The following is a 12,804-nucleotide window of genomic DNA, read 5'->3' as shown; positions in this document are numbered from 1 at the left end:
GCTCGCTCACTGAGAGTGCGCGGCACCACGATCCGGTGCGAACACCAATCGCTGTACAGGACCTCGATGTGAGGTCCCAATCATGTGATCACTGATTGGCCAATCAGTGATCACATGAATAGTAGTAAGCAAGATGTCACTTCCTGACATCATTGCTTACTACTTGTGAAATCTGTGAATGATCACAGAGATCACATGGTGCAGGGCTATTCACAAAAGCCTTGTACCATGTGACAAGCTGTGACCAATTGCAGCTCACACAGTATTTCTCAATGGCTGCAAGAATGTAGCCAGAGAGGAGAAATGATTGTTTTCCAGCTTTTATGGGTGTAAAAGCAATCAGTGTAGAAAAAAAAAATCTTCATCACCCCCCACAAGTAGTACAGTATCACTATGGTTATATAAAATTATAATTTTTGGTTATAAACGAATTTGAGTTATTTTTTTAATTAAAATATAACTGAATACATTTTGGCCAAGATTTATGAAGAAAGATTACACAGGTCTGCGACTAAAAAGCTGTTTGATTATTTTCATCTAACTTCCATGTATTTTGGTGTGCTGAAAACAAATAAAATATTGAAAAAACTCCTAGACGTCATGATTTGCCACAAAGTGCAAAATTGTCTTCAAATTTATCAAATGTTTTTAATTTTTGGTATTTTTTTTTATATTATAGGTTTTCAACCAGATTTAAAGTCTAAATTACTATTAATTAATTCACATAAGTGCATTTAAGATATAAAATGTCAAAAAAACCTTAAAGGGGTTGTCCGAGTTATGTAAAAAAAATATAGCACTGTAAATCTGATGGTCAGCAATATATACATAAGCTAAGCAAGTTTTAGCGAAAACAAATTCTAGTTCCTCATTTCCCTAGTTCTCTTCTGGCCCTTTGTTGTTATTTGCAGGTAAACAATCTCTGCCCCTCCCCCCCTGCAAAGGGGGTGAATACAAGTGCTGCTCTGAGTGACATGTCTGACTACTGGGATACTCAGCAGCATGCTGTATGTGTAAGCCTCAGCCCCGAGTCTGTGCTTCTAATGGTAGAAGGGGTTAATCTTTCCTGAAGAATCCAGTGGGTGGGATACCAAATACCCTTGATTTCTGTGTCTATGGGACAGTCCAGACCGACAAAATCACTGGACCAAGAAGAGTTGGCAAAGAAGAGTTGGCAGCCGAGGGTGCTAACAGTTGGTGAAAAAAATGTCCTCCGAGAAACTTTGGTACCTTTCCATAAAGTTCTTCTACCACCTCTCCACATAAAATTGGGATTGATGAAGCAATTTGTAAAATCACTTCCAAGAGATGGAGAATGCTTCAAACACTTGGTCACCAAGTTTCCAGGCCTGTCGGAGGCAAAATTGAAGGAAGGTGTGTTCGTCGGACCAGACATTAGAAGGCTTATAGTTGATCAAGAGTTTGTCAATACCATGACGGATCCTCAAAAAGAAGGGTGGATTGCATTTAAAGAAGTCGTACAGAAAGTTTTAGGCAATAACAAAGATCCTCACTACAAAAAGATCGTCGGACGAATGCTGAAACCATTTCAAGCTTTAGGTTGCCTGATGAGTTTGAGTTTCTTCCAGTCCCACCTTGACTACTTTCCTGAAAATTTGGGAGCTGTGAGTGAGGAACAAGGTGAACGATTCCACCAAGACATTAAAGAGATGGAAAGGAGATACCAGGCAAAATGGAGCATTACAATGATGGCAGACTACTGTTGGATGCTTCAGAGAGACATTCCAGATGCTACTCACAAGCGTAAATGCACCAAGAGGAGCCTCACAGGGAAGAAGAATCGAGTTTAGTGTGTGTAGGTGAGCTCATTTCAGTTAAAAAAAGGATTTTCATGAAAAAATTGTAATAAAACTGTAATTTTATAAGTCTATTTCCATTTATTTTGAGGTATTGCCTTATTTAACATAGTTACCTAAATTGTCAGGAAACGTGATGTCCTATGACAAAATGGAGGTCATTTTTGGATTCAGCGCACCAACAAACATAAAGATTACATGGAATAACCAAAACAGCTCTTGAAAAAAAATTTTTTGCAGACCTGTGTTATTTATTTGCAAAATTTTATAAGAAAAACACTTTTTAAAAAATGTTTTGGACTTTTTCATTTATATAGCAAAAAAAATAAAAATCCCACTGGTGAATAAATACCACCAAAATAAAGTTTTATCTGTCTCAAAAAAATGCAAAAAAATTAATATGGGTACAGTGTTGCATGACCGCACAATTGTCATTCATTCAAAGTGTGACAGTGCTGAAAGCTGAAAATTGGCCTGGACAGGAAGGGGGTAAAAATGCTCAGACATGAAGGGGTTAAATGTTCACAGTAGCCCCCTAGTGAAGCCCCTTTTCACCCCCAGGTCTGACAGTAGCTGCTCTGGAAATGTCACTGCAAGCACCAAGTTTCACTTTCCATTCTTCATTTTATCATCATGGGACATGGTCACATGGTATGAACGTAACTTTATATAGGGAATCTCATCCAGCAGGTACATCAGGAAGCTCGACAACAGCACATACAATACACGCGAAGACGAACACCGCAGAATGAGGTAAATAAACTATTATCATCCAAAGTGCCAGCAGTGACCAGACACTTCGAGCTTTAAATGTATCTTCTAGCCATCTCTGTGTACATACTCATATTGTTTGCTAAGGGATGCATTTATTTTTTTTATGTGGCTCTGCTTTAAATAGCTGTAAAATAAGCACATTTTGTGTTTCTTTTTCATGCGTTATTTTGTGACCTTACATTTTTAAGTATTATACAATATATAAATATTTTCAATTTTGCATATTACTTTTATTTTGCCACTGCATAATGTCCCTTTATGTTTTATTCTCCTGCATTATCAGACAATGGATTGTGCTGGCTGTACTTAAAAAAAAAAGCAATAATGAAAAATCCATGTATACATTCCCTGCACCTAGATTTGGATCTACATGATGTTGTGCACATGTATGACTGCAATCAAGGGATCAGATGCCCTTTTGCATCTGCTTTTGTGCTGTAAAAGGATTATATCAAAGATATACTATATTGCCAAAAGTATTGGGCCACCCCTCCAAATCATTGGATTCAGGTGTTCCAATCCCCTCCATGGCCACAGGTGTATAAAATCATCACCTCGGCATGCAGACTGCTTCTACAAACATTTGTGAAAGAATGGGTCGCTCTCAGGAGCTCAGTGAATTCAAGAGTGAATAGGTTGCCACCTGTGCAATAAGTCATTTGTGAAATTGCCTTGCTACTAAATATTCCACGGTCAACTGTTATGCAGGCCATAGAGGACGTTTATCGGCCAATTTTTTTGTCTGAAAAACGAAACACCAGTCGTTCTGTTGCCACCAATGATTGCGAAAATCATCTGTGTTTCGCTAATTTTCCAGCATGACCGATAAAAGAAATGAGGAGGAAATCGGCCGATGCCATTGCCCACTAACAGTGCAAAAATCAGCCGATTATTCTTTCGGACGAAAAATCGGCTGATAAATGAACCTTCTATAGCCTGCATTAGTGGTATTATAACAAAGTGGAAGCAACTGGGAACAACAGCAACTCAGCCATGAGGTGGTAGGCCATGTAAAATGACAGAGCGGGGTCAGCGCATGCTGAAGCGCACAGTGGGCAGAAGTTGCCAACTGTCTGCAGAGTCAATAGCTAAAGATCTCCAAACTTCATTTGACCTTCGGATTAGCACAACAACAGTGCATAGAGAGCTTCAGGGAATAGGTTTCCATGGCCAAGCAGCTGTATCCAAGCCTTACATCAGCAAGTGCAATGAAAAGCATCGGATGCAGTGGTGTAAAACATGCCGCCACTGGACTCTAGAGCAGCAGAGACGTGTTCTCTGCAATGAGGAATCACACTTCTCTGTCTGCCAATCCGATGGACATGTCTGGGTTTGGCGGTTGCCAGGAGAACGGTACTTGCCTGATTGCATTGTGGCAAGTGCAAAGTTTAGTGGAGGGGGATTATGGTGTGGGGATGTTTTTCAGCAGTTGGGCTTGGCCTCTTAGTTCCAGCAAAGGGAACTCTTAAAGTGTCAGCATACCAAGGCATTTTGGACATTTTCATGCTCCCAAATTTGTGGGAACAGCTGGATGATGGCCCTTTCCTGTTCCAACATGACTGCGCACCAGTGCACAAAGCAATGTCCATAAAGACATGGGTGAATGAGTTTGGGGTGGAGGAACGTGACTGGCCTGCACAGAGTCCTGACCTCAACCCGACAGAACACCTTTGGGATGAATTAGAGTGCAGACTACGAGCCAGGCCTTCTCGTCCAATATCAGTGCCTGACCTCACAAATGCGCTTCTGGAAGAATGGTCAAACATTCCCATAGACACACTCCTAAACCTTGTGGACAGCCTTCCCAGAAGAGTTGAAGCTGTTATAGCTAGAAAGGGTGGGCCAACTCAATATTGAACATATGCGTGTAAAGGTAGGCGTCCCAATACTTTTGGCAATATACTGTATGTCTAAACAGCACTGGGACATTGTCTACTGACAGCGGCACCTGCTGATCGAGTCATATTTCACTACATTCTCCTTCATTCATCTTTGACAGAGGGGGATCATATAACGAAAAAGTACCTTATAGGGAGACCACAGTAGCAATAGGTTGTCTTTCCATTTTAATCTACTGGTATACCAAGCATAAAAAAGACAAAGTTGCAAATAAAATATGCTGAGAATTTGTTGTAACCAACTCATTTACAAACCATGTCACTGCTACATATACTGCAGATCTGTGTATTTTATATGGGCCCATACTATATAACCAGGAGTACACAGTTCTCAACTGTCTCTGAATTAGAGGGACTGTCCATCTTTTGTAACAAAATCCCTCTGTCCTTTCCTTTTTATTTGACCCTTACTTTGGTGTGGTATATGTACCTATGTAAAAATGCACTATGTATCTATTGTGTAACTGTAAATTATAAAACTGTGTTTTTAACTGTGCTCAATTTTTTATCCAATTATTAAATTGCTGCATTTATATATTTCAAAAACCAGTGTAAAAAAGTACCAAAAATTACCAGTGGGTCTATCATTTTCTATGTATTAATTCTCCATGTAATGGGTTGTGGCAGGGTTGTGTGCTTTGCCTACATTCTTTTTTGCAGTATATCAACATTTTAAAGCAAGAACAAAAATGCAACATATGGCAGTTTAGCAGTCCTTAGATGTGATGACTGCATTCATTTTCAGGCTCAGAACATTTTCAGCAAATACAGAAAAATACCTATTGATCTTGCCAAAATTGCAATCCCTTGTCACTTCTTGTGAGCTAAACTAAAATATCAAACAAAGATATATTCCTTGTAAGCAACCTTTGTAAAGTACATATTCCCCAAACCCTCTATGTCAGGGGTAGGCAACCATTGAGAGGTGGAGATCTACCTGAACAACATGAAAGAGATCAAAGATCATCTGTGTTCAGAGCCATTTAAAAAGAAAAAAAAAAACTAGCAAGGCAAATAGCAAGGAAATTGTAGAAAAATATAACTAAACAAATGTCACTGTAAAAATACAAACTTAGCTTACCTTAAAAATAAATGAGTGTCAGTCGGTAGGGCAGTGGACGGTGTCAGTAGGACAGAGGTTGGTGTCAGTCAGTAGAGTATTGGATGGTGTCAGCAGAGAAATGGACAGTGTCAGTAGGGCAGAGGTTGGTGTCAGTAGGTCAGTGGATGGTGTCAGTAGTTTTTATTTTTACATTTTTATATTTTTATATTTCTCACAATTTTTTTAGGAGCCCTTTTGAAAGGGGAGCACTTGGGGAAGGGGCCAAGGAGGAACAAGGATGGGAGGGGCAGTGCGGGAGGCATTTACTAGAACTAGTCTCCCGGATTCTCCTCCTGCAGCAGCTGCATGCTGGTGGGAGGGCGAGGAGGAGATGCTTGCTTTCAGCTGCTTCAGGAGGACAATAAAGGGGATCGTCGGAAGGCAGGTATTTTAAAAATCTGAAATTCCTGCAAGTGGCAGGGGCTTGGGATTTTTCTGCCCCCCAGCTACGCTGGTGCCCTAAGGCAGCTGCCTAAGCAGCTTTATGCTGGGGACCAGCATAAGGCTGCTTAGCTAGCTGCCTTAGGGCACCAGGGTAGGGGGGGGGGGCAGGAAAATCCCAAACCTCAGCCACTTGCTGGGAATTGCTGGGCTAATTGTGAGCCACACCCTTTTTACAATAAATGGTTTTGTCAAACTACACTTAGAGGCACTTTTTCTGCTTTTGTCTTCCATTTGTATACATGGATTACGCTTCTGCTCTGAAGATCCACTGCCTCAAAGTGTTACTAAACCCACAACAGTAAAATCAGTCTGCATATGCAGTAAAGCATGCTTGTTATACTCATTGTGGAACCTAAGGGGTTAAACATCCGTACTGTGTAAAAGGCTGTTTGATCCTGAATTCTCTGATCCTCCCCTTCTTCCACAGTCTCCAATCCATCTGCTGATAGAGCAGAGCTCAAGGAGTAACTCTGCACATGCTCAGTTTAGTGTGTATGGCTATAGAGTTTTTTCCTTTTGGGAGGGTGCATGTGATCAGCACAGGGCCAATCAGCACTGTCCAGACAGAGGGTCAGGGGTCATGCAGCCTCATAGGACATTCAGAGCAGAATGAAAAATCCTCAGACAATATTAACTAGTGCTCAGCTGGACACTGATAGAAGTCACAAGACTGCTCTAACTGCTGATGAGAAAAGGTATTTAGCAGTTTATATTTACTAAAATAATTGCATTTCCATGTTCTGTGTACTTTGGGAGACCAGATATAGTGAATGCAGGGTTCGGGGTTTAGTAACACTTTGAATGAACTATCATTCCCTACCCTCCTTCCTTTCATGGACTTTACTCACAGACTTTTAGTCCTAATATGTCACTGACCTTTCCTTATTTGGCGCATACTGTATTGTGTTTTTAGATATATGTTGCTACACCAAGAAACTGGGACCAGACCATATAAGTGAAATTTAATAGCAACAGAGTCTGGCACAGCACAGCAAACAGGGTACAAGGCAGGATCAGCCAAAACACTTACGCCAGGAGCCATAGCAGAAGTGGAACTTAAGTATCCTCCCAGCAGGTGTGTCCATGTGGAGCTGATTGCTGGAACCTGCTGACTGCTGGGAGACACCTGCTGGTGGTCACTAAAATGCAGATTTTTGCCCAGATCAGCACAGTGCCACCAGCAGGTGAACCAGGTTGTGACACGGGCTAATTGCACCTGCCAACAAGCAATCAGGCATTCTTTCATGCCCTGGAAATGGCTGGTGTTATAGCTGATCACACATGCAGCACCATGGCAAATGCAGATATAAAAAGAGACTAAGATGAAGCTGTCCTCGGTGGATCGGAGGATAGCAAGTTTAGTTCAACTTTCTATCAAAGGTCCAAAAAATTATAGTTATCAACAAGGCAAAATTGTGCATGCCTAAAAACAAACAAAAAAAATGACCATGTAACTAGACTTTACTTCCATTCAATGGCAGAAATATAGCGTTAGAATTCCATTCACTTGCAGAATAAATCTGTTCTGAATCTTAAGCTTATCCCTGTTCATGGTACATTAGTGTGATCCATGAGTTGTAACTATAATAATAAACAAAATAATAAAGAATGCCACATGCCTTGAGTATTTGACACCCCCAGAAAAATCATTTTTATTCCCCCCCCCATAAAACAAAATTATTTTCAGAAATATTCATGAAATTAAATGAATATTAAAAATGGACAGAAAAGAAACACAGTATTAATGATAGCGTTCCCTAACATTGGTGTTCAGTGTAGGAATGCCCCCTTACCTAAACAGGTATTAAACCCAAAACCAAAGATGTAATGTATGGCAACTTACCAATCAGTAGATGTGGTAGCTACATTCATTTTCCATTTTTTATAGCTTTTTTTTCCTTTTTCACCTGGTGATTGGGACAGTATTACACATCCTATACCCCCACTCTGGATGAATGAGCACAGGGGGTGTTCTGCGTGTCCAATCTAAGCATTGATAGTGTGATCTCTGTAACTTACAGTCGTGATGAGATAGTGATAACTTCAACCTTAGTTGGGGTCCACAGTCAGTGACTCAATCAGAATGATATCTTGCAGATATTGCAAAGTTTATTCCATAAACTGAGAGAATCTTAAAAGAAACATTTGATAGGTCGAAAGAAAATACTGCTTCTGCTTCTTGCCATGAGGCTGTTGCAATGCATCTCTGGGAAGGGGGAAGGGCTACCTATGCAACATTAGCTAACCTAAAGGAAAGGGAGGAGCAGAGACAAAACACTGAAAACATTTAAAGGCATATGATAGTCAATATGACAGTCATGTGAAACATGACAGGGGGTACAACAGACAGCAGCATTGTCAGTCTGGGGGGAGGTAGTGTTAGATGTGCTAGCAGATTTAAATACACTAACACACTGAAGCCAAACTACCGCTCATACTTTATAATCAGTCACAGCAAACAGTTTTTTTCCTTTTTTAGACAAAGGTTTTACATAAAGAAATAAAAGTTGATAATTGTAAGCACCACTGCCAGTGTTAAATGGTTTGTCTCATCTCTGTACACTGATACAGTCTGCATGAGAGCTTGTTCTTTTTAAAAAAAAAAACAAAAAAACAAGAGATTTACTGCCTGGATCACCAGGTGAAAACAGAAGAGAGGAAGCCTAATAAAGAAAACTAACGTAGCCATCACATGTAAGAATTGGGAACCTGCAATATAATAAATGGGCTGTTGAAAAGTGGAATTCTTACTTTGTTGATCAGTAGGAAGACTGCCCTTCACACAGATAGTTAAAAAGATCATTAATGTCTATGATTACAAGAGACAGAAATTCATCAATGCTCAACCCATAGAAAACTCAAGAAGAACCGTAGGGTTCCATAGAACATTGGTTTAGAATGAATGCACAGAAGATTAGTAGGCTGCTGTGGACAGTAACACATTACTTATTTTATAAACTGATAACTGTTGTGCAATTTTTTTACTCACTTTCTGAACTTATTGTTAGTGTAAATTCCCGCTACCTCAAATAATAACATGTTTTGAATCAAACAACATACAGTATAATGCCAATGAGATTTTATGGCAAGTTAGCCAGTCGTGTGGCCCTCATTTATAACCCTGGAATATGTCTTCACTTAATGATTCATTACTCTTTTCAATACATGGTTTTCTTTTTGTTTAACTTTTCAGTGACATCTTAAAGAATTCCTTGATGGATCGTCTACTGCAAATTCAATGCCATTTTACTTGGAACCTGCTTGGAGAAGATGTAGACATTGATAATGTGGAAGAAAGGCTAAATGACCAGATTGTCTTTTTGCCAGATGCACTTAAACACAGGATGTATAACCTCCTGGCTTACCTGAAGCATCTCAAAGGAGACCATGAAGAAGCTTTGCTCCAGCTCCAAAAAGCTGAGGCACAGATCCAAGAGTCCAGCGAATCAGAAGACGCAGATGTTAAGAGAACTGTCATGTATGGTAACTTTGCTTGGGTTTTCTACCACCAGAAGCAGTTTATGAAGAGTTCCACCTATGCTGAAAAGGTGGAGACCATTTTAAAGGAATATGAGTCTCCTCCAAAGAAAAACATTCTTCTGTTAGACATATATGGTGAACAAGGCTGGACTTACTTGTCCTTTACAGGAAAATACTATCAATGGGCTGCTGAGTGCTTTGAAAAAGCTCTAGAACTTGACCCAGAAGATCCAGAATCAAATTCAGGCCTTGCCATGGCTGTGTATAGAATGGAAGGTTTCAGCTTCAGTAGCAACACAGAAAACAAATCTTTTCCACTCCTGGAAAGAGCTGTTAAATTAAATCCCACAGATACAGTGGCGAAGGTTCTGCTTGCTTTGAAATATCTAGATATTAAGAACTATGATCAGGGAGGTATGTTAATAGAACAAGCTCTACAAGAACAGCCAGAATCCCCTTATGTTCTTCGATATGTGGCAACATTTTACAGACGAAATAGACAGGCAATTAAAGCTATTGAAATTTTTAAGAAAGTACTCAGTTTAACTCCTACCTCCAGTCCTGTACATTATCAACTTGGCAAGTGTTACAGAAGTTTGATAAGAAAGCCCACCCGTTACAATAGGCAGCAAAATGCTGAAGCTGAAGCTGAAGCTATTGAAAATGCAATATTTTACTCAGAAAAAGCTGTTGAACTAAACAAGGCATCTGTAGCAGCACACATTTTATTAGCTACTGTATACATGAAAACAAATGAACACCAAAAGGCAAAAGAAGAATTTGACAAAACACTGACTATGAATGATATCAGATCAGAACAGTACCAAGAGCTCCATCTCAGCTGGGCACAATATTTAATGAATTCTAGAAAATCAGAGTCTGAAGCAGTGAGGCATTTTAAGGAAGTGATAAAGATACAAAGTGAAACATGGTTTAGAGGAACTGCCATACGTGAACTTCAAAGTCTTGCTGAAACCATGATTGCCAAAAATTCAATGGATGCTACTGGACATGCTTTGCTTGGGTACATCCACCAGCAAAGAGGACAGAACATCGCAGCATTGAAGTACTATGAAAAAGCCCTTCTAATGGATCCAAACAACCAGGAGTACTTAGAAGCTTGTTCTGCTTTGCAAGCCACATTATCATGACATAATACTGTTCTATAAAATTAGAAGATGAGAATGTACTAAGTGCATCAAGATATAGAAGTCATTATTTGATCTGATCTGATCTTCACTGCTCTAATATTGTAAATGTAAACCTGGCTATGGTTACTACACTTTGTAATAATTTTGGCAAGGCCCTATTGCATATGTTTGCTGATATTAACTAATAATGATTTACAACAAAATAAATTGATATTAGTGTAAATCTTGTAAAGTTATGCTTACTTAATTTTTCTGTCAATGAGATATTTGGGAAATTCATTGTGGATCCATTTTATGAAACAGTGAATGCTTTCCAATTCCCTTAGATAATCCGATCCTATTTCTGATTTTCAAAACTGTACGAGAGCAATGGCTGCTGAATTACTGAGTAAGGCCAGTTAATAAGTTGTTTAAATCAACAATGTCACCTTGCCCATGCAGAGCAAAATGTGGCTAATTTACTAAATGAGTGGAGCATGTTCACTTTGCAAAGTGAAATTTCACTTAGTTTTGTGAATGAGGTGTAGTTGATCTGATTTCAAATGATCCAATCATGTGCAAGCAAAAAAACATTTTTTTTTCTATTGCATGTGATTGGGTATTCTTTACAATGTGAACATATTCACTAAGCTAAGTTAAAATTTCTTTGAAAAGGGAAAAATCACTTTACAAAATAAACAGCTTCTACTCCTTTAGTAAATCAGCCACAATGTCTCTGCTAGGGACCCCCTGACCTACTTACCTTGCCGACGTTCACTCTCTGCTCCTTCCGCCACTGTCACATGATTAAGAGAGTGATGTCACCACTCCCCCTAGTCACGGTGACACTGGTGATTTTAGTGTTGGCTGTGATTAAGTACAGAATAGCAACATAATAATAATAATCATCATGCCACCGAAATCTCTTTAGAGCAATAATAATCAACTTGCCTTTAATGATTTAATACATGTTGGTACTTCTTAACTGTCTTGTGTTGTTCTGGTTTTCATTGTATTGCAACATTTGCTTGTATTAAAAAGTTGTTAGATAATAAAAATTGCAATCAACAAATCACTGAAGTAAAAGAAAAATTGCTATGAATGTCTTTGTGTTATTCATATAAATAATATAAACTACTGCAATTGCATTACAAGGGTATCTTCAACATTTCTCAATTGTTCTACATATTCCAAACTGATGGATGTCTTACTATCAGCTGATATCTTTCACTTTACTGCCAACAACCAATAATGCATTCCATTAATATTATATTTACAGAAAAAGATGTTACAAAGATATAAAGAGAACAATAAAACAACAGAAAAATAAAAGAAAGGAGTTTAGAAGGCAGAATACTTGCAATGTCCTTGGTTTTTGCAAAGTCCAATTGTCCAAACAAAAATATTGCCTTGGCTCTCAGGTCCGTTAAATGTTTCCTGATTGCTCTTAAACGAGAGCACTCTTCTCCAGACCTGTCAGTCTTTTTCTATGATATTAAAGGGGTGTCGTCTGAGAACAAATGACCAATCATCCAGTTTTGGGATGGGTGCTGGAAGGTAACCAAGGTTATGACCAAGTCCCAACTGCAGTTTCATACCAATATTAATAACTCCCAGTATGTACAGGTGGTATTCTAGCAACTGGCAGATTAATATTCAGAATTATATTTCAAACCCAGGGATACCAAACACAGCATACTCTTGTCACCCAGGAGGTAAGAGGCTGCTTTCTTCTCTCTCCTAGGTGCTAATATAGTCATGTATGGCCTTGTTTGACTCACATTAAAATTATCTATACAAATATATACCTAAAATTAATGTGCCCAGTTCCTGCTGAACCTTATGAATTGTATGTGAAATGTCTACATATGGAATGGACATTTTATGGCACGCTCTAGCCCTAATGGTCTAACTGGTCATGACTGACTGAGTTATTGTTTTACGATCGGGCAGAGTAAAGTGGTTTTCAAAGCATTCCTCCTGCACCAGGCTAATTAGCAGTTTACAGCCCTGGAACTTCATCTATCTATGTTTTATTTAAGATAAGAGGCCCTTTTGAATTCCATTCAACTTACAGCTATAAATTCCATTTCAAGAGGGAGGAGGGAGGACAAAAGAGACAAAATGGCTGAGGCTTAACAAGATGGCTTCTATACACA

The 12,804-nt window shown here is 39.1% G+C and overlaps 1 protein-coding gene across 1 annotated transcript; it reads left to right on the top strand.

Moving 5' to 3' along the window:
- The first annotated feature begins 2,528 nt into the window (after window positions 1-2,528).
- LOC149449792 (interferon-induced protein with tetratricopeptide repeats 5-like) lies at window positions 2,529-11,747 on the top strand. The gene is made up of 2 exons (XM_089692744.1): window positions 2,529-2,570; window positions 9,229-11,747. Exons 1-2 carry the CDS (start codon window positions 2,566-2,568, stop codon window positions 10,664-10,666), a joined length of 1,443 nt encoding a protein of 480 aa, XP_089548870.1. The 5' UTR covers window positions 2,529-2,565; the 3' UTR covers window positions 10,667-11,747.
- Window positions 11,748-12,804: the final 1,057 nt, after the last annotated feature.

Source organism: Staurois parvus, unplaced genomic scaffold (assembly GCF_062004578.1).
Source record: "Staurois parvus isolate SC_StPar_1 unplaced genomic scaffold, SC_StPar_1.0 ptg000604l, whole genome shotgun sequence".
Classification (NCBI taxonomy): domain Eukaryota; kingdom Metazoa; phylum Chordata; class Amphibia; order Anura; family Ranidae; genus Staurois; species Staurois parvus.
Note: the sequence above shows the minus strand (reverse complement) of the source record. Positions and strands in the feature narration are given on the sequence as shown.